The 24,096-nt window shown below is 60.6% G+C and overlaps 1 protein-coding gene across 1 annotated transcript in view; it reads right to left on the bottom strand.

Moving 5' to 3' along the window:
- The window catches only part of LOC122105986 (SCO-spondin-like), a 53,246-nt gene extending 29,150 nt beyond the window's left edge, over nt 1-24,096 (bottom strand). The window contains exons 1-51 of the mRNA XM_042677298.1: nt 24,050-24,096; nt 23,647-23,829; nt 23,202-23,284; nt 22,919-23,098; nt 22,499-22,743; nt 22,318-22,417; nt 21,403-21,561; nt 21,240-21,319; nt 20,695-20,847; nt 20,260-20,431; nt 19,865-20,105; nt 19,389-19,533; nt 18,755-18,872; nt 17,993-18,168; nt 17,683-17,910; nt 17,389-17,554; nt 17,021-17,255; nt 16,353-16,545; nt 16,161-16,255; nt 15,692-15,948; nt 15,260-15,394; nt 13,306-13,502; nt 13,085-13,212; nt 12,894-13,003; nt 12,359-12,508; nt 12,151-12,244; nt 11,892-12,061; nt 11,506-11,739; nt 11,124-11,327; nt 10,251-10,487; nt 9,401-9,492; nt 9,090-9,321; nt 8,846-8,998; nt 8,580-8,720; nt 8,322-8,504; nt 8,056-8,206; nt 7,031-7,184; nt 6,862-6,916; nt 5,936-6,040; nt 5,524-5,706; nt 5,298-5,425; nt 4,300-4,456; nt 4,089-4,221; nt 3,604-3,679; nt 3,242-3,303; nt 3,103-3,114; nt 2,593-2,719; nt 2,163-2,328; nt 939-1,109; nt 689-853; nt 60-239 (exon numbers count right to left, since the gene is read on the bottom strand). Of these exons, the coding sequence (XP_042533232.1) occupies nt 60-239; nt 689-853; nt 939-1,109; nt 2,163-2,328; nt 2,593-2,719; nt 3,103-3,114; nt 3,242-3,303; nt 3,604-3,679; nt 4,089-4,221; nt 4,300-4,456; nt 5,298-5,425; nt 5,524-5,706; nt 5,936-6,040; nt 6,862-6,916; nt 7,031-7,184; nt 8,056-8,206; nt 8,322-8,504; nt 8,580-8,720; nt 8,846-8,998; nt 9,090-9,321; nt 9,401-9,492; nt 10,251-10,487; nt 11,124-11,327; nt 11,506-11,739; nt 11,892-12,061; nt 12,151-12,244; nt 12,359-12,508; nt 12,894-13,003; nt 13,085-13,212; nt 13,306-13,502; nt 15,260-15,394; nt 15,692-15,948; nt 16,161-16,255; nt 16,353-16,545; nt 17,021-17,255; nt 17,389-17,554; nt 17,683-17,910; nt 17,993-18,168; nt 18,755-18,872; nt 19,389-19,533; nt 19,865-20,105; nt 20,260-20,431; nt 20,695-20,847; nt 21,240-21,319; nt 21,403-21,561; nt 22,318-22,417; nt 22,499-22,743; nt 22,919-23,098; nt 23,202-23,284; nt 23,647-23,829; nt 24,050-24,096 (7,741 nt within the window). The remainder of the gene's footprint in view (nt 1-59; nt 240-688; nt 854-938; nt 1,110-2,162; nt 2,329-2,592; nt 2,720-3,102; nt 3,115-3,241; nt 3,304-3,603; nt 3,680-4,088; nt 4,222-4,299; nt 4,457-5,297; nt 5,426-5,523; nt 5,707-5,935; nt 6,041-6,861; nt 6,917-7,030; nt 7,185-8,055; nt 8,207-8,321; nt 8,505-8,579; nt 8,721-8,845; nt 8,999-9,089; nt 9,322-9,400; nt 9,493-10,250; nt 10,488-11,123; nt 11,328-11,505; nt 11,740-11,891; nt 12,062-12,150; nt 12,245-12,358; nt 12,509-12,893; nt 13,004-13,084; nt 13,213-13,305; nt 13,503-15,259; nt 15,395-15,691; nt 15,949-16,160; nt 16,256-16,352; nt 16,546-17,020; nt 17,256-17,388; nt 17,555-17,682; nt 17,911-17,992; nt 18,169-18,754; nt 18,873-19,388; nt 19,534-19,864; nt 20,106-20,259; nt 20,432-20,694; nt 20,848-21,239; nt 21,320-21,402; nt 21,562-22,317; nt 22,418-22,498; nt 22,744-22,918; nt 23,099-23,201; nt 23,285-23,646; nt 23,830-24,049) is intronic.

The raw sequence follows: 24,096 nt of genomic DNA, 5'->3' as shown, positions 1-24,096 counted from the left end.
ACTGGGCAGAGGAAGGCCCAGAGACCTGCTCATGGGGTGCTATGACAGCTCCCCCTTACCTCTGTCGCCAGGGCAGGGCTGTAACCCACAGGGTACCCTCTCTCCGGACGCCCCAGGGCAGGGGTCACCGCCATTCTTGGGAGGGGGGTCCACGCAGCTTCTCTGACGACTCTGGTGGCCACCCCCACAGGAGACACTGCAGGGGCCCCAGGGGCCCCAGTCTGCCCAGGCCCCAGCCACTGTAGGGAGAAATAGCATCTAAGGAAGATCCCCGAGAGACAGTGTTAGAGAGGGAGGGGCAGAATGAGGGAGGGCCCCGGAAAATACTGGCGTTCTGCTGCTTCCTCCACCTGTCATCCACAGGTTGGGGGACCATAAGGGGAAGACACCTCGAGGGGTCTCTTGGACCTTGGGAAGGGCTGTGACAGCAGAGCCTGGCGTGGGTCCCATCCAGAGCCAGGATGGACGTCTGGGGTGGGACGGGACCAGGGGAGCAGGTTTCCTGACAAGGCTGTGACATCAGAGGAGCGGCCTCTTCCTAGAGTCCCAGAGAAGAAGGCTGGGCATTGGGGTTCCCCGTGGAGTGCAGAGGCCGCCTCCTTAGTGAGGGTCTTGGATATGAGCCAACCCAGATCTCCCACATAAAGGGGTCTGCAATCAACCCCACGTCCGTCTGGGGCCCGGGTACCTGGGCAGGCCTGCAGGAAGCAGGGCTTGCTGTGGAGCTGCTCTGCCGAGCAGCCGCCCCCGGGCAGCGGAGGCCGCAGCAGCTCCCGGCGCCGGACAGTGAGTCCCAGGCCACAGCTGCGGCTGCAGCCGCTCCAGCCAGACCAGGGTGTGAGCACGCAGTCCGCTGCCGGGATGGGTGGGCGGGGCTCAGAGGCGGCTGGGGCGGGACCACGTCCCTCAGGGCCGCCCCTCACCCAGCAGGTGCATACCACAGTCTTCCTCATCGGAGCCGTCCTGGCAGTCTCGGTGCAGGTCACAGCGCCGCTCAGCGGGCAGGCATTCCCCACTGGCACAGCTCAGCTGGCTGGACGAGCAGAGGTTTCTCGAGGAGGGCAGCCCAGGCACGGCTGTGGCAGGCACGGTGAAGGGCACAGCACTCGCTGCCCACCAGTGCAGGAAGAGGAGAAAGGAGAAATCACGGAAGTGATTTGTGGCTGGATGATCAACGGAACCCTTTCAATCTGGGATAGAGCTTGCTAGCTAGAGTCCCTGACCTCGCCTTCCTCCCAAAACTTCCCACAGCCTGCGTCCGGAGCACGCTTGCTTCCTCTGCATGTGGATGAGGTCCACCCAGGGTCTTTGAGCCACCCAGATCTCACACAATCTCTGTGCTTGTCAAAGATTCCGGGAGTGGAGGTGTGGCTCAAGTGGTAGAGTGCCAGCCTTGAGTGATACAGCCAAGCGAGAGTCTGAGACCCTGTGTTCAAGTCCCAGTACTAGCATCAAAAACAAAGATTCTTGGAGTGCCAAGAAGCCAAAGCATGAAGAAGAACAGTTAATCCCCTTTGGTTACCTTTTTCCTGAATGGGTACTCCTACTCCCTGGGGTGACCCTTCTTGCAACTGGGGAACACTATTCCTCTTCGGATTGGAAGATCACTCTTTGATCAACTTTGGATGGATGGATGGATGGATGGACAGATGGATGGACAGATCGATGGATGGATAGGTAGAGGGATAGATGGATGAGGTAAGTAGATGGATAAATGGATGGATAGATTAGTGTGGTGAGTAAATGGGTGGATAGATTAGGTAGATAGATAGATAGGCAGACAGATGGACAGAATAGGTAAATGAATAACTAGATTGGTAGATTGATGGGTGGGATGAATAGATGGGTGATGGATGAGTAGATGATAGGTGGATGAATGGATGGTTGGATGGATGGATGGATGGACAAGTGTATGAGAGCCTGGATGGATGGATAGGTGGGTGGATGGATGGACCTTCTCAAAGGCCATCTGACAGGCCTCTCCCTTCTCCCTCTTCATCTTCTCGAAAGGCACTCCTGGTTGTTTTGGCACATTCAGCTCCTCTATGCTCCTTACTGCACCATTCTCTCCCAAGCCTTTTCCATATGGGTTAGAAACGGGAGCAAGGAATCCCACCACCCTCCCGCCATGCGCAGTGTGTGACGCTGGCCTGCCCGCTCACCACAGTGCCCCTCATCAGAGCCATCGAGACAGTCCTCCTTCCCATCACACAGCTGGTCCTGCCGCACACAGCCCAGCTCCTCACACGGCGTCTGGCCGGGGCCGCAACGCATGGGCGGGAAGGGCCTCGGGGGGATGCTGTGACCTGTGGGTACCACCGCAGTCAGCTGACCAGGAACCCAGTCGTCCTACTTTTCTTCCTTGATCATAGCACAGTAGGGGGACCTGACTGCCTGCCTCTCTTGGGAGAATGGGAAAGGATGGACTGGGTCAGGAAACAGGGCTTAGATCTGGTTCTACGAGAAAATGAGCTATGAGACTTTGAGCAAAGGGATCTCTGTCCCCTCTGGCTTCCGGCCCTTCAGAGAGAATTGGCCTGCCAGGTTTTGCATCCAGACAGAGAGCTGAGTCTTACCAGCAGTGGTTCCTACAGGGTGTGGGGACAGCAAGGCCGCCGCTCCTGGTTGCAGATTCTCGGTCCCAGGAGGGTAGGTGGGGGTGATGGCTGTTGGCTGCATGGGATGAGGAGCTGGAGAAATTGAGGCAGGGCTCATCGGACTCTTCCCTGGGGGGGAGGGGGAAGGGAGGGGATGACTGCCCGCTGCTCTAACCCCCAGAGCAAGTGAGGTGGAGAGTGAATCTTAGGCTTGATCATAGGTGCCCTAGACTCCACCCACCCCAGAGGACCTTCAGGTCGAAAAGTCAGTTGACATTGGTAGGCGAAGAAGCACAAGAGCAGTGTTAAGGGAAAGTAAAGAAAAGTTCTGACCAGCGATTCATTTCATGAAAACTCTCAATTAGCTGCTGGCTCATGCCTGTAATGCTAGCTACTCAGGAGACTGAGGTCTGAGGGTTGAGGTTCAAAGCCAGCGCCAGCAGAAAAGCCCGAGAGATGTTTTGTTGTTGTTGTTAGTTGTGGGGCTTGAACTCAGAGCCTGGGCATTGTCCCTGAGCTCTTTTGCTCAAGGTGAGTGCTCTACCACTTTGAGCCACAGCGCCACTGCTGGTTTTTGAGCCGTTAATTGGAGAGAACAGGCCTGTTGGGACTTTTTTCACAGGGGAGGGGCACAGGGTGTGCACATACCTGTGAGAGGCATGGATGACCCCCACTTTGAATGACTGGGCTCCGTTTCTGCTAGACCCTGCAAGGAGAGAGGGCTCAGCCTCCACGTGCAGCCCCGGCCCTGGGGAAGGCTCCACATGGTCCCCCAGCTTCCAGCCTCTTGTTCCCACACAGGATGCAGATACATCCACCATCTCCCCACCTCCTCTGCCTCCCAAAGCTTGGGCCAAGGATGGAGCTGTCTCCTCCCCCAGAGCCAATGGGCTGCCCCTCCCCTGTGGGGAGAGGTCTCCACCAGGGACTCAGGACTCTCCAGCCCTGTGCTTTTCTGCACCTCGGTCCATCCCCTCAGCCCCCATCCCTCCCCCTCACACCGAGCTGGCCTCCAGAAGGCTCCAGGTTGAAGGCTTGACAGAGGAGGAAATGAACGTGTGAGAGGGAGGAAGACACAGGTGCAGGTGCAGGAGCAGCACCAGTGAGACAGTGAGGCCCAGGGCCCTGTCCTTTGTACACCTTCTGGGGGACTTGGAGCTTCCCACTCACCTCCCTGGGTTGAGGGGAAAGCTGTTCCGGAGGGGAGGAGGGGGAAGCTGGAGTCACGGCTGTGGAAGGGACACTGGGAAGAAAAAAACACCAAGGGGGAGTTAGGGGTTTCCCTAGCCCCGGAGCCCCTCATCTAGGATGGATGGGAGTGGTGGGCTGAGGTGGGGCATTCAAGCGGAGCGACGCCTGCTCAGGCTGGACAGGGGTTCTCAGCCCGCCATGATGGCAGGCACACACGGAGGGCCCCGGCTGCAGGGCCCCGGCTGCTCCTCCCCACGCTGTCCCCTCCCAGTCCAGGCTGAGACCAGGCCCTACCTGCCAGTGTGGGCAGGCCAGGGCCCGCAGCCCTGCTCATCAGAGCCGTCCTCGCAGTCCACAACCCCGTCACACCGGCTGCCCGTCAGGACGCACTCACCACTGGCGCAGAGGTGCCCAGCTTCTGGGCACAGAGGCGCTGGGGAGAGGCTATTGCTAAGAGCCTCTGCCATGCTCCGCCCACTCCCGCTGCTCCCACTCCCACACCAGCCTGTACCTGGCTCACAGCCCAGTAGCTCCGCCCACAGGAAGGGGCGGGGCTGGACAGCACCGTGCAGGGCATGGTGTGGCCACATCCTGACGTACCTCGCCTGCACTACCTGGCCAAACATCCATGCCTCCAGGTCCACATTGGCCCAGTTCTCAGGGAGAGCCTGCAGAAGAGGATGCCTGCTTACTCAGACCTGCCTGGTGCTCAGGCTGCCTCTGTGGGTCCTTCCTGGAGCCCCCCCCCCCCCCCGTTTCTGCCTGTCCAGGTACCTTGCTGGAGCCCATGCCCACCCAGCAGTAGACAAGGCATCCTCAAGGCCAGAGAAAGGCCTGGCTTCTGGTCTAAGCCCCGCCCCCTGGTCTGGCAGTGCCTGAGGGCAGGGGTGAAGCTGTGCCCACAGCGGGCTCCTCAGGACCATCCTAGCTTTGGCCCAGAGCAGAGGTTCCTGAGATAGCTAAGAGCAAACACCTGTGTAGACTGGGCCCTGTCTCCCTGGGAGGCCTCTGTGGGGCCTAGTTCCCTAAAGCCCTCCATGAACTTAGGGTCTCCCACCCCTTCTCCTTCCCAGGTTGCCATAGTGCTCCAAAGACCAGAGCCAGATGGAGGTTTTCCAGTGTCCACTTGCGTTCCATAAGCATCGAAGGCAGGGCTAGCCCTTGGAGAGACAAAGCCCCTTGGGGACAAAAATGGTGTGGACTCACTGGGTGCTGGTGGCTCATGCCTGTCATCCTAGCTACTCAGGAGGCTGAGATCTGAGGATCACGGTTCAAAGCCAGCCGGGGCAGGAAAGTCTGGGAGACTCTTATCTCCAACAAACCACTCAGAAAACCGGAAATGGTGCTGTGGCTCAAGTGGTAGAGCGCTCACCTTGAGCTGTAAGAGCTGAGTGCCCAAGCCCAGAGTTCAAACCCCATGACCAAAAAAACAAAACACTAAAACAAAAACAAAACCAAACCCCTGTGGGCTCCACACAGGGGTGCGGTGAGGCCTTGGGCATTTGGTACCTGGGCTGAGGGCAAGGTGCCGGGCAGGATGTCATGGTAGTTGTGCCAGTGTCGACCATCACTGCTGAACTGGAGCGAGAAGCTGGCGGCGTTCGTGGGGGAGGAACGAGCCCCCTGCACGATGATGCCTGGGGGGAGGGGTGCGGGACAAAGAGAGGGTCAGCCCCACGGGAGCCACTCCTGCCATGGCCACTCCTGCCATGGCCGGCCCCTCTTCCCCACTCACCAGTCAGGTTCCGGGGCCTCAGAAGGTGCAGCTGCAGGTAGGGCGGCCGGGTGTGCCACTCGGCATGGTCTCCGAGGCCAGGCCCCTCAGTGGGAGCTCCTGGGGGCGCAGTCGAGGTGAGGGGCTCCTGCGCTGGGCTCCCCTTGGGCAGCTGGGCCAGGCCCAGGGGAGAATAGCAGGGATCTGGATAGAGAAGAGACAGAGCAGGGCACGACAGGAGTGCTGGGGTCCCCCAGAGTGACCTTAGCACAAGACAGAAGGGCAGGGCATGGCAGGGCATGGCAGGGCATGGACAAGCTCCAGTGCATGGGGCACAGGACCAGCCCAGCAGTCTCGTGCCCTCCACGCCAGCCAGCCCTGCCCGGGACACTGAGCCCCTTCTTAGCGTCCATCTCAACGGTATGTGCCTTACCTCCCCGTGGAGGCAGGACATAGGTAACCAGAGGAGCTCCAATCTGCGAGCTGGGGGCTGGAGCAGGCGCAGGAGGGGCCACCAGGGGCTCAGCCTGGTTCTCTTCTGTGGGGGAAGACCCGAGGCTCAGGAGGAAGCGACCAAGGGTCACTCACACCAGTCCTCCCAGCCACGCTCACTGCTTGGATCCCCCCTCTCATGACTTCCCAGGAAAACCCTGGCATTGGGGAGGACTCCTCCTTCCCTCTGTGTGAATTGGGTTTGTTTTGCTTCCACTGTGTATTTAGGGGAATAGTCTGTCATTCCAAAGCAACTATCAGAACTGGATGGAGCAGGTGCAGGTCTCAAGCCAGGCCTGCTGTCATTCACATGGAAGCAGCCTTGTTAGCTGGAGTCCAGCTGCATGCATGGATACTGCTGCATGCGTGAACACAGCTGCATGCATGTATTCAGCTGCATGTATACATAAGCTGCATGCATGTATAAGCTGCATGTGTGTACAGCCACATGTGTACAGCTGCATATGTGTACACAGCTACATGGATGAACACAGCTGCATGCATGTATAAACTGCATGCGTGTGTGCAGCCACATATGTACAGCTGCATGCACGTGTGCAGCTGCTTGCACGTGCACAGCCGCATGTATGTATACAGTTGCATGTATGTATATAGCTGTGTGCATGTGTCCAGCTGCGTGGGTTATGTCCAGCTGCATGTGTGTGTACAGCTGTGTGCATGTGTACGGCTGCATGTGTGTATATAGCTGTGTGTACAGCTGTGAATAGGTGTTGTATTCAGTCCTGGCCTCATCACCCATGAACACCTTTCAGGACAAGGAAGCCAGACCACCCCAGCTCGCTCTCAAGGCCCAGGGGATTCTCCTCTCCTTGGGATCCCTCTGCTGCCACCCCCAGCCTCACTCACCGGGCGGGGCACAGTAGCAGCATGATTCTCCTGCTCCCTCCACCAGGCCCCATCCCTGTGGGGCACAGAAGTCAGGTCGCTTGGCCGCTTCTGACCCACCCACGTGTCTCCCAAGCTTGAGGCGTCCACATCACCCTCCAGACTGCCACGCCCACTCCCGGGCCCTCACCTGAGGGCAGCTGCCTAGGGGGCAGTAGGGGGAGCAGCTTGTGGTGCCATTGTGCATGCACTGGCACACGCGGCACGGGCCCTCACGCCAGCGCTCCCCCACGCGATGCTCAAGGCCCTGCTGCGCACAGCCCACGCATGGCTCTGTCTGGCACCTGGAAGGGATGAGCAACACCCTTGTGCTGGATGGAGGGCAGGCCTGGGGCTCAGGAGGGAGGGCCTGGGGCTCAGGAGGGAGGGCCTGGGGCTCAGGGGGGATGGGCCTGGGGCTCAGGAAGGTGGGCCTGGGGCTCAGGGGGGCAGGCCTGGAGCTCAGGAGGGCAGGCCTGGGGCTCAGGAGTGAGGGCCTGGGGCTCAGGAGGGAGGGCCTGGGGCTCAGGAGGGCGGGCCTGGGGCCCAGGGGGATGGGCCTGGGGCTCAGGAGGGAGGGCCTGGGGCTCAGGACTTTCAGCGAGAAGATGGGGGGGAGGAGAAAGGGGGTGGGGGGGTCCGGACTGAATTGTCACCTTATCACCTCGCCCAGTCCTACATCTGGGACATCGGAAGTGGCCCAAAGAGGGGTGAGGTAGCAGTGTGTGCAACACCGCAGCCCGTCCCAAAGCAACTGGACAGGCACAGGAGGCTGTGTCCCCCACACCCCACCCCCAGAGCCTCCACACAATTCCAGCCCCTGGAATTGTCAGGCTGTGCTTGTGAGCTCTTTCTGCCCCCCCTAGAAATAGAAGGTTGGGGTCCCCAGGGAGTCTGGGGATGTAGCCAGAGAAGGAGCAGAGTAAGATTTTTGGGAGTCAACTGAAGACATGAGTCTCATGGACTTTCCTGCCTAGGCTGGCTTTAAGTCTTGATCTTCAGATCTCAGCCTCCCGAGTGGCTAGGATTCCAGGTGTGTGTGTGCCACTGGTGCCTGGCACAAAGGAAGGTCTTAATTTTGGGTCTGAGTGTATATGAAGTACCTACAGGAGAAGGAGTCACCCAAGAAGCCACCTAAGCGGGAGGCAGAGCTGAGGGCAGGATCCCGGCAGCTACCTGCGGGCCTTGCGGTGGATGCCACGGCACTGCTGGCCTCGACCGGAGAGGCGTGGGTTTGTGGGGCTCCGGAAGGACCACTGGACACTCTGGCTGCCGCAGGGACCCAGGCACTCTGCCCAGGGGGACCAGGAGGACCAGCCACAGTCCACTGAGACAGAGAGAGAGAGGGGGAGGAAGAGAGAGCAGGAGTCAGGGTAGAGTACCCAGCTGGGTGGGGGAAGGGCGGGACTCCTGAGGGAGGGGCCAGGGAAGAGGGGGCTCACCTGCACAGTCAGGGTTGGGCCTGCAGCGTCTCGGCTGCCCGTGCTGGCAGATGCACAGCTGGCAGTCCCACTTGATCCGCTGCCCAGACCAGTAGCGGGCGCCCTCCACCAGGCAGGGGCAGTCCTGGGGCCGCACGCAGCGCCCCTCACTGCCCCTCACCTGGCCTTCTGGGCACCAGCAGCCTAAGAAAGGCCCAAGGTGAGTCTTCCATGCAGACAAGGTGGCTCCACAGCCCCTGTGCCCAGAGCCCCCTTTACCTGGGCTGCTACACGGCCTGTCAGGCGAGCACGTGGCCTGGCCAGAGATGTCCTCGCAGGTCAAAGGGCAAGGGGCACAGCGCCAGAACACCAGCCCCCCAGAGCAGGTGGCATTGGGACAGCCCTCCAGGGGGCAGGGCTCTGAGAACAGGCCGGACCCAAGGTCAGAGGTCAGTGTCCCACTGGCAGATCGGCCATTTCTTCCCCGCGCCCCCAGGGTCTGGTGGCAATCCCTCCACCACCCCGACCGGCTCCCTTCCACTCACGGGTCTGGTGGGCGCTGTGGGGGTCGCCAGGCAGCAGGCCGCAGGCCCGGCCCCCGTTCTGGGGCGGGTGGCACTGGCGGTGCCGCAGCATGGTGCCCCCACACGGCTCAGAGCACAGGGACCAGGGAGACCAGGAGCTCCATCGGCCGTCCACTGCCAGCACAGGGGCCGTGAGCAGAGCGGGAGGCCTGGGGCCTTCCCCTCCCCTCCTCTCCCCCACCCTGCGTGTGCCACAGCCCCTCACCTGGGCAGGCCTCGGTGAAGCAGGCCTGAGACTCCTGCCTGGGCCCCTGGCAGAGCTGCAGGGCTGGGAGGTGGACTGGGGAGCACTGGCGGCTCCGGCTCTGCACTCCAGGCCCACAGGTGTGGCTGCACGGTTCCCACGGGCTCCAGGAACCCCAGGCCCCACAGCCCTGCTCTTCTGGGGAGAGCTCTGCTTCACCCGCCAACTCACAGTCCGCACGCCCGTCACACACCTGCAGAGAGGACAGCTCGGCTCCTGCCCCACGGGTGCACAACGCCCCTGCCATCCCCACCCCGGGTCCCCACCCTCACCAGCTGGAAACCAACGCAGGTGCCATTCGGGCATGCGTATTCTGGGCACGGTGTCCCGGTCTCGTTGGGGCCTTGTGGGGCTGACAGCTTGTCTGGGAAAGAAAGGAGAATACAGCGAGTGAGGAATGAGAGCCAGCTCCTAGCCCAGGCCAGCAACTGCTCCCCTCCGCCCTCCTCTTCCCCCTGCAAAGTGTTCATACCACAGCCCAGCTCATCTTCGCCCTGGGGACACTCAGCGGTCCCATCACAGTGTTGCTCGGGACTCAGGCACAGCCAGGGAGCCGAACGACAGGGGAGGAGCCCTTGGCATGGGGGCAGCTGGGTAGAGCCTGTGGATAGGTTGAGAAATGTCTGCAGTGCTCACACCTTGCCGGCCAGGAGAGGAAGGCAGGCACTGGAGGAGGAAGGCAGGCATGAGGCACGGGATCCGCCCCTTTTCTAGGGGTTCTGGAGGGGAAGGCCCTGAGTTTGGGGCCTGTGGGCCTCCTCTCCAGAGAGGCGGCCAGGGCCTGAAGGACTGACTTGCAGGGTTCTGCTCTGATGGGGGGGGGTAGGTGAGAAGGCTCTGCACACAGACCCCTCTCCATGCCCTCGGAATCGCCCTCCACCCGTGAGCAGAGACTACATTTTGCCCCTTCCCCCTCTCTCCTGGGCCTGCAGGGAAGCGCAAAAGAAAAATGTTATTTTAAAGCTTCATGAGAGAAGATCAAAGGAGCTCAAGGGTCACTTGGTCTCTGAGGTCCTCAGCCCTGGGTCCCTGTCCGAGCGGCCCAGGGGCCAAGGCGGTGGTGCTCGGGGAGCGACGTGCCCGGCACGCGGAGCCGCCCAGGGCGGGGGCTGCCGCACTCACCACAGGTGTCTGGGTGCTCGTCCCAGCCGTTGGGGCACTGTGCCAGGCCGTCGCACAGCTGCTCCGGGGACACGCAGTGGGGGCCGTGGGCACAGGGCACGTGGGGCGGAGCACAGGGCTCCCGGCAGCCCAGCTCATCGCTGCCATCTTCGCAGTCCTCCTCCTGGTCACACTGCCAGCCCCGTGGGGCACATTCGCCGCTGCCGCACCGGAACTCCAAGGGGCCGCAGGGGGGCGCTGCAACGGGCACCTGTGCTGGCTCTTGGCGGGAGCAGACAGGTCCCGCCGGCCTGGCTCATCCCTACATCTCAGGAGACCCTCTTCCGCCCCAGAAGCCCATGCTCCTGGAGTCCGAGCCCTCTTGAAGTGGGCTGTTGGGGTTTTGTTTTGCTTTGTTTTGTCAGACATGGAGCTCAAACTCAGGGCCTGGGCACTATCCCTGAGCTTTTTTGCTCAAGGCTAGCACTCTACCACTTTGAACCACAGCACCACTTTTGGGTTTTAGGTAGTTGATTGGAGATTAGAGTCTCATGAAGTTTTCTGCCTGGGCTGGCTTTGAACCACAATCCTCAGATCTCAGCCTCCAGGGTAGCTAGGATTACAGGCCTGAGCCACCAGTGCCAGGCTTGGACTGTTGGTTTTCTGAAAGCCTTCTTGTCCAAAAATTTCCGTTAGATTCCCTCTCAGAAGGAGGCCTTGAATGCCAAGAAATTAAGTCTGGTCCCTGAATCCCTCTCAAATACCTTCAACTCCCGATTGTAGCATCTGCAGCCCCAGAGTGTGGCCGTTCCCTCTGAGACGTTCCCTCCTGTCCCTCCTGGCAGACCCTCAGCCCTTCAGCTTCCGCACCCCCATCTCCTCGAGGAGACTCACCAGGACTGGCACTGCCCCAGGGACTTGAAGTGGAGGGGCTGGGCACGGTATCTGCAGGAGGCGTGGGCAGAGAGGGCAGGAGGCAGTGCCCAGGCCCCTCATCCGCTCCATCCGGGCAGTCCCAGACGCCATCACACAACCGGAGGGCGTCTATGCAACCTCCATCAATGCAGGACACCTGCCCCGGGGCACAGTTTACCCGGCCTGCGGTCGGAGAGAGGAGGTAGTCCCCGGATACTGCCCCTGCTTTCAGTTTAGGGTGCAGGTGCCAACTTGCCAAAGAGGAGCGGGGGGGGGGGGGGGGGGGAGGGCAGGCTCCACCAGGAGCTGGGCCTTGTGGGAAAGGCGCCCTGGGGACTAGTGTAGGGTCGAGACAGCTCACCCAGACAGGACTCCTCATCCGCGGCGTCTGGACAATCCGCATGACCGTCACACAGCAGGGCCAGGGGCAGGCAGCGCCCGTCAGCACAGGCCGGGGAGCCGGAGGGGCACGGGCAGCCTTGCTCATCGGTGCCATCTCCACAGTCATCCTGTCCATCGCAGAGCAGGGCCAGGGGCAGGCAGTGGCCGGAGTGGCAGGACATTTGTCCCTCCCCACAGCCTGGTGTGGCGCAGCCTGGCACAAGACAGGAGGGCAGAGGCCGGGTGCTCCAGTGTCAGAGGGTTGCAGAGAATCCCCCGGGCTCAGAAGAATCAGCGCATCCTCCCATAGCTCCTGGCAATGGAAGCAGCTGCCCGGGAAGCCACCCCCGGGGCGAAGGCACGCACCCTCCTCATCCGACCCATCGCCACAGTCGTCCTGGTTGTCACAAAGCCACTCGAGGGGCACACAGTGGCCACTCTCCTGGCACGGCACCTCTCCCTCGGCGCAGCTGGGCACCGGCTCTTCACAGGTGGCACTGTCTTCCTCACAGTGCCACTGACTCTCCCGACACGTGCTGAGCACAGGGGCCGGGAGTCAGCCACAAGCTGGGCTAGGCCAGTCCGGGGGGGGGGGCCTAAGCTGCCCCCAGGCACCCCCACTTACCAGTTCCCGCAGTCCTTGTGTAGCACAGCGCCCGGCGGGAAGAAGCTGTCCCCCCACGCGCAGGGACAGGCGGCCGGCTCCACGCAGGCGCCTCCTGAAGGCACAGCACAGAGAGGAATGTGCACCTGCGCCGCCCCGGCCCACCGCCCCGGCCCCGCGGCCTCTCCCCAGCCTGTGTCCTTGACCCTCTGCCCACCTGACTACCTACCGTGCAGCAGCGTCCCCTCGGGACAGAAGCAGCCCTCCACACAGGCCACAGCTTGGCAGTGCCATCCAGGCTCTGGACGGAGGTTGTGGCAGGTGGGGGGACACGTGGGACCACAGGCTTCGTACACCTGTCCCCCTTCACACTGCAGGGCTAAACGGACAGGAGAGAGAGAACCATGGCTCACTGAGGCCTGAGGACACCAGACTGCAGGGCCACAGCCCCGGGAGCTGAGTAACTAAATGGCTGGCGGGACAGGACAGGCACCTTTCAAGAGGTGCACTCACAGCTGGGCACTGGTGGCTCACGCCTGCCATCCTAGCTACTCAGGAGGCTGAGATCTGAGGATCACGGTTCAAAGCCAGCCCAGGCAGGAAAGTCCGTAAGACTCTGATCTCCAATGAACCACCAGAAAACTGGAAGTGGCACTGTGGCTCACGTGGTAGAGCGCTCGCCTTGAGCTGAAGAGCTGAGGGACAGCGCCCAGGCCCAGAGTTCAAGCCCCACGACTGACAAAAATCCCAGGAGGCACACTCACGGCAGAGCTCCTGGCTGCGCCAGCGCACATGGCATCCATGCCGGGCACACTCGTCAGCATAGGTGGCGATGGCCGAGCACAGGCACTCACAGTCACCGCCAGAGTCACAGCTGCGAGGGGGAGCAGTGAGCCCAGGGGCCCTCTCTGCCCTCGGTGCGCCCCCGTCCACGCCCTTGGCGGGTCCTCCTCACCTGCAGGCATCGTACACACACCACTCGTAGTACTGCTGCGGGGACACCTCGGCGTGACAAGGGGCAAAGAGTGGGTGCAGCATCGCTCCACAGCGGGCCCGGGCCCAGGGCGCTCGCTGGCCGTTCACCTGCGGCGGGAGGCGGGAGGTGTGTCCTGGACACCACCCCAGCCCTCTGCTCTGGGGAGGGCTCCCACCTCCCTTCCTCCCACCCGTGCTCACGGTGCAGGGGTGCGGTAGGTCTCCTGGCTCTGGGCAGAGGGGGTTGAGGCGCCAGGAATGGGCAGCCAGCTCCGCCACGGGCTCCAGGGCTCCCTGGCGGCTCCGCAGGTCGTTACTGGCATCGCCGTCGAAGTCTCCACACAGCCCGGCCACGCGGCCACGGAAGCGGGGGCTCAGCTGTATCAGTACTCGGGTGCCTAGTGACATCATTAGAAAAGTTACTCCGCTAGCAGGGTGCGGTGGCTCACACCTGTCATCCTAGCTACTCAGGAGGCTGAGATCTGAGGATCACAGTTCAAAACCAGCCAGGCAGGAAAGACCAGGAGACTCTTATCTCCAATAAACCACCAGAAAACCAGAAGTGGTGCTGTGGCTCATGTGGTAGAGTACTCGCCTTGAGCTGAAGAGCTGAGGGACAGCGCCCAGGCCCAGAGTTCAAGCTCCACGACCAACAACAATAAAAATATTCCACTGGCCCTCAGCCAGAGTGGGGGTTGAGGGAAAGTCCAGGGGCATAACACCATCCTTTGCAGACACCCCCACCCAACAGGGGGTATTGGCTCCTTTGGGGAGAGGGGTAACTTTCGGTATCAAATGAAGAGACCAATATTTGGGGGGATAAACTAGAAGCCTGCTTCCCTAAGGAAACTTCTTTGGGAGCGGAATCCCAGTGGCTCACGCTTGCAATCCTAACTACTCAGGAGTCTGAAATCTCAGGATCAGGGTTCAAAGCCAGCCCAGACAGGGAAGTCCATGAGACTCTTATCTCCAATTAACCAGCAAAAAGCTGGAAGTGGAGGTGTGGTGCAAGTAGCAGAGCATCAGGTTTGAGGAAAAAAGCTAAGTGACATCACCCAGATCCCAAGTTCAAGTCCCAGGACTGGTACTAAACAAATAAACTGCTTTTGGGGAGCCAGGAATCTTCTGTCAGGCCAGATTCTGGCTGGGAAACAAATATGAGAATACCTCTCTCTCTCTCTCTCTCTCTCTCTCTCTCACACACACACACACACACACACACTCACATACAACACACACATATACCACACGCTCACACACATCACACTCATACCACACCCACATATACTACACACATACCATACACACTCATTCACACACATACCATTCACATTGGTACATTCACCACACATATACCCATACACACAAACCACACACACTCCACACTCATGCACACACATACCTCACACACTCATATACCACACACATACTCATACACCACACACACACAAACCACACACATACCACACACACTCATTCACACACATACCTCACACACTCACATACCACACACATACTCATACACCACACACACACAAACCACACATACCTCACACACTCACATACCACACACACTCATACCTCATACACATACCACACACATACCTCATACACTCACATATCGCACACATACCCACACACCACACACACATACAGATACATACCACACACACACTCATGCCACACACACACACAGAGCTAGCCAGAAGCCCCGGGCAGCCCAGCTGCACAGTACCAAGTCCATACAGTTATTTTGGTTTCTCTCAAATTCTCACTAACAGTTACACTTCCAAGATGCCAACTGCTTGTGTTTGGGTGGTAGGATGTTAGGAGATCTATTTTCATTTCTTCTTCCTAAAACTTGGTGTTTTCTCTGTGTTTCTTGGGTGAGCTGGTATTGCTTTCATAATGAAGGAAAACAGAACCATAAAAACACAATTTGGAAACTCTGGGTCATTTGTCCTGGCTGAGACCCGGGGAAGGTACTGGGTGTGAGGAGCACTGGGGAGGGCACTAGCGGTCTGGCTGCCACACTGGAAATCTGCCCTGTGGGGGAAGTCAGGAGGCGGGCCTGACCTCTGGGCTGGAGCAGGCATTGGCCGGGGTTGGGAAGAGGCCCTGCCTTGCTGGTGCAGTGCATGAGGGCAGCTCTGACCTCCATCCCAGAGCAGGGTGAGGCCCAGGCGCGTGGTCAGCAGCAGGAAGAGGCCGGCGTGGCGCAAGCTCAGCCCTGGGCCTGTGTAGACCTTGGGGAGTCTGACGCTCACCCCATTCACCATCACTGCCCTGCCTGTGGAAGAGGAGAGGAAGTCAGCCCCTGCCCGCAGCCACGACTCTTCTAGGTTCTTGTGGGGGCACAGTCAGCCTTCCCTCCCAACTTCTCTACCTCCGTGACTTTGGGCAAGTCATGAGGCTTCTCTAAGCTTTGATTGCTTGGAGGCTTCCAGAATGATGATTCCTGCCAAGCCCACCACACTGAGGACAACTGGGCTAATGGGGAGCCAGCTCGGAGAATCCGGGCTCCAGCCACACAGCGGTGCCCCTTGCCCACTGGCAATGCCCCCCGCCCCGGCATTGCCACAGCCACCTCTGAGCAGGTGCACGGCAGTGTTCTCCACACGGACAACCAGGGACTTGGTACAGGTGAGGCCACTGGTCCCGCAGGGCAGGTTCTGGGCGGAGACGCTGAAATGGCCGCTGACCTCTCGCAGCAGCAGGTACTCACAGGCCCCCGGGAAGGTGAAGGCCAACCCATCAAACGTCACATAGTGGGGGGCACCCGAGGCCTGGCACCGTCCGCTGCACCGATGGCCTGTGCAATGCCACTGCCGACCCTGGCACCCGCTGTGGGCAAGGGACGGGGACAGTTATTGAGAACAGAGCTAACTCTGGCACGGGGGGATCCTCGAGGGTCCCTAGGATCCAAGCCAGTCTGGAGACCCCCATCTCAACCTCTTCTAGCACCTGGGTACCTAGTGGCGGGTGGGCAGGCATGATATCTGGGGAATCAAGGGTCCCAAGGTCAGAAGGTAACAGGTCACAGGGATGGGGCATACCAAGTGTTGCAGTCCTCCTGGATGGTGGCATTAGGCGGGTACCACTGCCCACTGTGCCGGCAGGGACAGAGCTCCGGAGGCACACAGCGCTCAGCCTGGGCAGAGGATCGGGACATGGTTTGAGAGCCGCTATGGGGACGGGAAGCGCACTGATACAGGAAAGGCCTCCTCGTTGCCTCTTCCTGGACTTACCAGTAGCACAGTGCCCGGGGGGCAGACACAGCCGTCCGTGCTGCCAGCTGGGCAGCTCTGGTTGGCACTGGGGCTGTCGCAGGTAAGGAGGCAGGCACCGGGAGCATAGATGAGCTCCTGGGGACAGAAGACTGTCTGCAGTGGGGGGCAGTGGTGAGCTGTGCAATTCCAGAGGCCTCTTTCCTGACAGATGCTGCCAGGGGGTGGGAGACAGGGAGTGAGAGGAAGGCCCAGCAGGGACACAAACTCCAGGCCTCTGGCTCACCCCGGAAGCAGCCATCCTAGGAATCCATATTCCATGAACCCCCAGGTAGGCCGATCTGCTCGTATGGAATAGAAACCAGATCAACTTTTCCTGCCCAGCTCCCAAGTGCTCCTTCTCAGAGATCTGGCCCTGCCTCCTCAGGCCTAAACCTGCCTCTGCTTCTCAGCCACAAGCCGTTGAGGTTACCTGAGCCTCAGTTTCCTCATCTGCCAAGTGGGAACAATTCTTCCATTTCTCACTTCACTGCTTTATCGTCAAGAGGGTAAAACTCAATAGAGACAGAACTCGACCAAGCTCCGGGACCCGGCCGGGCTCCATCTTGGAGAGGGCCTGTCAGTGTGGCAAGCACAGCCCACCCACTCCCTCACCACCCTCCCTCCCCTCCCCCCCCTGCCGCCCTCACCAGTGGTTGCAGTCCCTCACGGTGACACTGCCAGAGGCATAGCGGCGTGCTCCAAGCTGGCAGGAGCATAAGTTGGGAGGCACACACTGGCCCTCAGGGTCCCACAGAAGCCCCGGGGGGCAGTTACAGCCTGCCACACAGCCACCCAGCTCCTCACAATCCTCTGGCTCCCCGCAGTGGTTACCGCACGTGGGGCCACACTCCCGGTACTCCTGGCCACCGGGACACACGACAGCTGGACACAAGAGACACACAAGCGCGCGTGTCTTCTAGGAGAAGCAGCCATCCAGTTCCCCAAGATCAGAGGGCCCGCCTACTCCCACTCCTTCTAGAAGGAGGCTGGGGGAGGGGAAGGGGAAGGGACTCACGGCACAGAGTCTGGTTCCTCCAACGCAGCCGGGCCCCCTCTTGGGCACAGCGGTGCGCGTAGGCGGACAGCACGGTGCACAGGCATTCCCGGCCAGGGGCGCAGCCCCACACAGCCACCAGGCAGCGCAGCCGGAACGGCTCCCTGTCTACCAGCCCATGGCACTCCTGGGCAGAGAGGAAAAGGGTCAGCCCTTCCTCTTGGGTTCCCTGTGGCTGCCTTCCTGTGGCTGGCAGCTTGGCCCTGGATCTGGTCCCTTGTTCTCAACAGGTGCGGGACGGGACGAGCTGGCTACCTGGAAGGCTGGGCCGTGTAGGATGGCACAGGCCGCCTCCGCTTGTGGGAGGTGCTGCGGGTGGGTGTTGTAAGGAGCAAGCAGGGTACTGTCCGTGGAGGGGCAGCTTCCATCACCGGACACTTGGAACTTGCTAGCAAAGGCGGGGATGCTGGTCTCCATGTCCCCAGCGGGCGTCAGGAAGTCATCTTGCTGGTTCCAGGTGAAGGTGCCACACAGCCCCAGCACCTAGGCCAAGGAGGACATGAGGGAGGTTAAATCCATGGCCCCCCACAGGCACACCCCGCCCCTGACCTGCCGCCTAGCACACCCGGTGGGCGTGGCGGGGATGGAGGGTGATGTAGACAGCAGGGCTGGCTACTCCCCAGAGGACCCGAGCTCCAGGCCAGCGTAGCTGCAGGAAGGCGGAGGAGGCGTGGGAGGCCCGGACACCCCCAGCACCAGACCAGGGCAAGTGGACATCTTGCCCATCCACCAGCACGGCACCTAGATGGAACAGAGGGAATTATGGGGGGGTGGCAGTGATGAGGCTACCAGGAGCAAGGACTTGGAAGGGAGCTTGTTTTAGGGTTGGCTGTGGGGACCGCTGGAGTGTCCCCCCAAGTGGGCACCTATACCACTTGAGACCTGCCCATTCCAAAAACATCCTGCCCGCTTATCATCGCCCAATTTTGCATATCCTTTGCATGGCCTCCATGGCTGGAACGGGGCAGAGCCCCAGCAGCTGTGTCAGACATGGGCGCGTTGAAGGGACAGTGGCCGGGAGGAGCTGGCCTGGCTGCTCCTGCTTTCAGACCCTCATGAGTGTAGGATGGGTGTTTCCCCCCCCGTATGGGAGCAGAAGATGGCTTGGAGAATGACCTCGGGATGGTGTATCTGTCCCCAGAGAGGGGAGGGCCAGGGTGCTGGCAGTGAGTGACTTGAGCTGCTGGAGTCGGGGGGGGGGGGGGGGAGGAAGTGTTGTTGGGCCCCAACGCGTGAAGGAGCATGAGGGGAGGCGTAGAGTCTATAGGGCAAAGAAAGGGGGACACTAGGCCTGGTCAGCACCCCAAGGAGGAGGGGCTGAGGCTACCTGAGTCCCTGAGCTGGATGTGAGTGTCACCCAGGGAGACAGAGAGGGCGTGGAGGCAGCTCCCAGAGTCACAGGCCCCGTGCTCCAGCACGATCCGCAGCTGGCCTTGCACAGAGTCCTGGGGGACACAGAGGAAGCAGGGATGGGGCAGACCCTCGGGGCCCCACAAGCCCCTTCAGCCTCACCGGAAGGCAGCGCCCACCCAGCACCTTCCAGCCAGCCAGACTGCGAAGTAAGAGTTGGTGTATATGATGATGTGTGTGTATGTGTGCAGGCAAGTTTGTGTGTGGAGGTGTGTGCATGCAGGTGTGTGCACACATGTGTCTGTGTACGTAAGCCTGAGTGTGCATGTGGGCAGGGGCTGTAGAATTTGGGCAGTGCTCCGACTTTGTGGGGGAGGGCTGATGTGGCAGTGGGGAGGGGGGCTTCTCTCCCCGGGGCTGTGTTGTGGACGTGGCCTGAGACTGTGAGGTGGGTTTAGTTCTAGGCTGCCACCTCTGCAGGGGTGGAGCCGGCAGAGATGCCACATATGTGGCATGCTCTCGCTGGGCTTCCCTGCAGGACCCTGTGTCCTCAGTTATCCCGGGATCCTGGTGAGGCCACACCCCCTTCTCAGAGTTTACCCTCTGCCCACCTGCACTAGGCTGTAGCGGCAGCCTGGGCCGCTGCGGAAGGAGAAGCTCCGCCCATCGAAGGTGAAGTAATGTCCATCACCACCTACGGCACACTCGGCAAGGCACAGAGCCTGGGTACAGTGCCAGCGGCCCTCCTGGCAGACACTGTGGACACATGGGAAGGGACAGTGTGTTGTGACATCTGCCCTTAACTGGAGCCAAAGGTTGAGTGGGGTGAGAGGGGGAGAATGATCCTGCACACCCTGGTTCTCCTCCCCCACACCCCTCCCTTCCCTGAAGGGGTGAGAGGGCAGCTGGCCAGGTATTTAAACGGGGCTATTAATCATACCAAGAGAGGTCATACGCCACACACAGGTCAGTGTGAAGGAGGCCTTGGAGTAAGATGCCAATTTGGGGGATGCAGGTTTGGAGACAGCATAGGGTCGGGGTCAGGGGAAGCCGGTTGGCTTTGACCCCAGCAAGCCAGAGGACCCACCATGGGTTGCAGAGCTGGTGTACGACGTCCCCGGGGGCGTAGCGCTGGCGCCGGTGGTAGCAAGGGCAGCGGGCAGCGGGCACGCAGAGGGCACCGTCCCAGAAGAGGCCAGGAGGGCACACACAGCCACTCACACATTCTTCCCCGCAGGACTCCTCCTCGCCCGGGCCCACGGCGGAGCAGCTGGGTGGGCAGGGTGAGACGCAGTCCGAGTAGAGCTGGCCTCCTGGGCACAGGCGTTCTGTGGGTACAGGAAGGGCCGGTGAGACTCTTGAGGAGCAGAGGCTGTGGGAAGCAGCTGGGCGAGCACTCGGGTGGCAGTGCCCTGGGGAAACGAGGACCTGCCAGGTCCCTGGGTCAGAGCCTTGGGCAGGGCAGGGCGGGCTGTGCTGTACCGCAGAAGCCAGGCGTCCTCCAGTGCAGGTAGATACGCTGTCTGGCACAGGCCTGGGCATAGTTGGCAAAGGTGTCGCACACAGCCGAGCGCCGGCTCTCTCGGTCACCGCCCGCTGTGGCTCCGGCACAGTAGGAGAAGAGGCAGGCCTCGTGGTACTCATCCGGGGAAACCTGCCAAGAAGGAAGCCCTCAGCCAGCAAACGCCTTTGTCACCAGCAGCACCTCCCACCCCTAACTTCCTTCACACCCTGACTTAGAATCAAACAGAACGAGCCAGAGAATGCTTAGAATACACAGAGATGCCACTCTGTTCCCACTTGGTGTCCAAAGACAACACCCAGGACAGGGAGGCGATGGCTTGGCTGATTCTGCCCAGGTCACCCATGGGCCCCTCTCTCTCTGGGGCGCGTCACTACCCGCCCCTCCCCCCCTACCTGTGCATGGCATTGCTGGAATGGAGCCTCCAGCAGCTGGTGGCATACATCCTGGGCTTCGGCCTGCAGCCGGCCAACTTCCATGCCTGCCTCTGTGCCCCCCAGAGGGCCCGCACATCCCTGGGCCACCTCCACTGCGTCCGGACACTCAGGCTGGGGACCCATGGAGCCAGAGCAGGAGGCAGTGATAAGGGACATCAGGAAGGTGATGGCGACCCTAGTTGCTTCAAGGCCCCACCATCATGTCCACTAGCTGACATCCTCCCGAGTCACTAAGGCAAGCAATCGGCCAGCTTCGGGGGACAGGGTGGACAGAGGAGTCAGAGTCACAGGCAGGAGCTAGACAACTGGCTAAAGGGCCAAAGCTGGTCAGTGACCTGTGTGTGTGTGTGTGTGTGTGTGTGTGTGTGTGTGTGAGATTATTTACAGCAAGTAGCTGGGATGTGGGTGGCATCTGACACCAAGTTTCCTAAGGGACCTGGGGCCTGCCCCCTCTACCCTTGGGGACCTCCCCTGGGGTGGGGGGCCCAGGACAGGGGTCTTACCTCAGAGCCAGGAACCCTCCAGGAATTCCCAAAGGTGGCAGCTAGCATGGCCAGGCCCCCACTAGGCTCCCAAAAGTCATCTGAGGAAGGACGAGGCAGGTGCTGGACCTGGAGTCCTGTCTCCCCTTCCTCCCAACACGTCACCAGGCTGCATGCCACCTACCCTCAGGCCGGCCATTGTAGAGCCCACAGAGGCCCTGCGTTTGTCCCCAGAGTTCAGAGTCCACAGAGATGGAGATGGAACTGGACCTGTCCAGCCGCACAACAACCCCTAGGCCTCCGGACAGCACCAGCCAGTCTCCCTGCCACTGCAGGCTGAGCCCTGGGAAGAAGAAGTCACCCCCAGCCTCCCATAGCCACATTCCCACCCCCCACTGCGGGGGTCCCCACTGTCCAGGGGAGGGGAGGGGAGGGAGGGAATCCTCACAGCTCTGTGTTCTCATGTGGACACTCCGGTGAGGACAAACTACAAAACACACAGCACCCACACACACATATACACCCCCATACGCACCCCACATATACAACATAAACCTACCATAGCTGTCATATATATGCATCAAATGTGCACTATATACACCCATACACACCACACATACATAAACACATACCACCACAAGGATACACACATACCCAGTCCATATACACATAATACACATATCATACATGAACACATGCCACACCATATACACGTATCACATATGTGCCACACAAAGCATATATACATTCCATATACATACCCAATGTCTATACACACCACACAGCCCCATACACCACACTCACCACACACACACACCATACACATGCTCCATATACACACCCAATATGTGTATGCAAACGCATACACTCATTCTGTCCCAACTACAGTAACACTGCCCTGGGGCAGGAAGGGAAACTGAGGAGGTTAGGCAGAGGAACTTTTCTGAGTCACCCTTGGAGGGGCGGGGATCGGAAGACCAGGTCCACATCCTCCTGGATCCTTGGTTCCAAAGCCCTCCTGACAGCAAGAGGGGGCAGCAGCTACCCTTCAGACCCAAGGGGGAGAGTAGGTTGTCCCAGAGGAGGGACTAGCCCTCACCGTGGAGCAGCCGTGGTTCCCCACTGGGTACGAGCTGCCCGTTCACAGAGACGTTTCCAGCCTGGACCAGCACCTCATCTGAACCCATCGTCACCTGGACCTGGAGAGGTGAGCCAAGGATGAGGTGAGACGCTACTGTCTGTGTGTCCAGCCCTCCGAGGATCTCATCGCCCTCCCTCACCAGCTGACAGGACTCAGGCTGGGGGCAGTGGCTCCCAGGCCTGAGGTGCACCATCCAGGAGGAATCCACAGCGCCCGCCAGCAGGTAGGTGCAGCGGCCCAGGAAGTGGTAATGACGCCCATCAAAAGTGCGATAGTGGAAACCGGACCAGGTGGCACAGGTGGCCAAGGGATGCTGGTGCTGGCTCCGGAGCTGGCCCACAGCCCCGGCAAGGGGCTGCAGGAGGGCTGCGGAGGAGCTGTTGCCTGGGAGGGAGACCACGCGTGAGCCTCCGAGCGCAGGGACAGAGGGCTAGGGGAGAGGAGGAGGAAAGATCGCAGGCCCCTGACAGCCGGTGTGGCACAGGCAGGGCCCTGCAGAAAAGTCAGAGTTGGGAGGGTCAACACAGGCCTGTCTTGTGGCTGAGATCCGCAGACCCACCTGGAAGGCGCGGGCTGGAACAGCGGAGGCAGGCCTGGGAACCCCCGTCCCACCAGCTGCGACCCCAGGAATGGGCACAGCACTCCCCCAGGCTTCCCGCCGAAGCGTTCGTGGAGTCTGCCAGAGGCTGGCACTGCCGTGTGGCAAAGCAGTGGCTGTCATTCCTGGCTTCAGCAACGGCTGTGGTGGGTGGAGGAGAGAATGGGGCACGCCCAGACGGTGAGCAGAGAGGACAGCCACCTCCCCTCCACCCCACGTGGGCTCCCCTAGACGGGGTGCCTACCCTCAGTGCAGTGGGTGCCTCCCCAGCCTGGGCAGCAAACCCTCACTGTACGGTTCCGTGTGACAGGCCGGGTTTCGGGGGGCCTGCATCCCCCAAGCAAGGAGCAAAGCAAGAAGACATAAAGTTCCAGCCCCGTCCCATCACGAGGAAAGGTCTGGGACTTTCTGCCTGTTTCTGACCATCTACCACATCACGCCCCCTCCTGACCCTCATCTCTCCACCTGCACGATCAGAATGCTGCTGAAGGCCGCAAACGTTGTACCTCTGCTTGCTCTGCCCACCATGATGCCCTTTCCGCCTCCCACCCCATCCCTCAGTCTCCACCCTTCCCCAAACCACCCAAGACCTACTTCCCTAGTGCCTGCTCATGCCAGGCCCTCCCTGACTCAGGATGTCCGGCCATCACTCCTTTCCTTTCCTGCTCAGCAGACTGAGCCTCACTCACTTGTAGATGGTACAGAGCCCAGCCGCCGGGGGCCTGGTGAGCCCCGATCCGCTACTCCAAGGCAGGTCCAGCCTCCAGCCGAGGCGGCTGTAATAGTAGAGGCTGGTACAGGGCACCACATCCTCCTGACGAGGGGCTACTTCTTCTTCCACGTGGATGGTCTCTGTCCGTTCACACCACCGCCTGTCCATCGATAGGAAACCACAGCTGCTGCCCCTGTCCCCTCGGTCACCAGGAAGCCCTGTCCTATGATGCTAGGCCCTTAAAAGCTAACTCCCAGAGGAGATCCCTCAAGCAAGGAGAACAGGAGAGAAACTGAGGGGAGGGGAGTCTGATACCCCAGAGGGTCCCTGGACATGGGTTTCAATGGAGGGCCGTAGCCAAGAGGTCTTGGGTTGCTCACCCATCAGCCAGTGCCCATAGCATCCCAAAAAGGGCAGCGAGCAGCAT

This window comes from Dipodomys spectabilis, unplaced genomic scaffold, assembly GCF_019054845.1.
Source record: "Dipodomys spectabilis isolate Male_0828 unplaced genomic scaffold, ASM1905484v1 ptg000034l, whole genome shotgun sequence".
Classification (NCBI taxonomy): domain Eukaryota; kingdom Metazoa; phylum Chordata; class Mammalia; order Rodentia; family Heteromyidae; genus Dipodomys; species Dipodomys spectabilis.
This window is presented reverse-complemented; position numbering and strand designations above follow the sequence as displayed.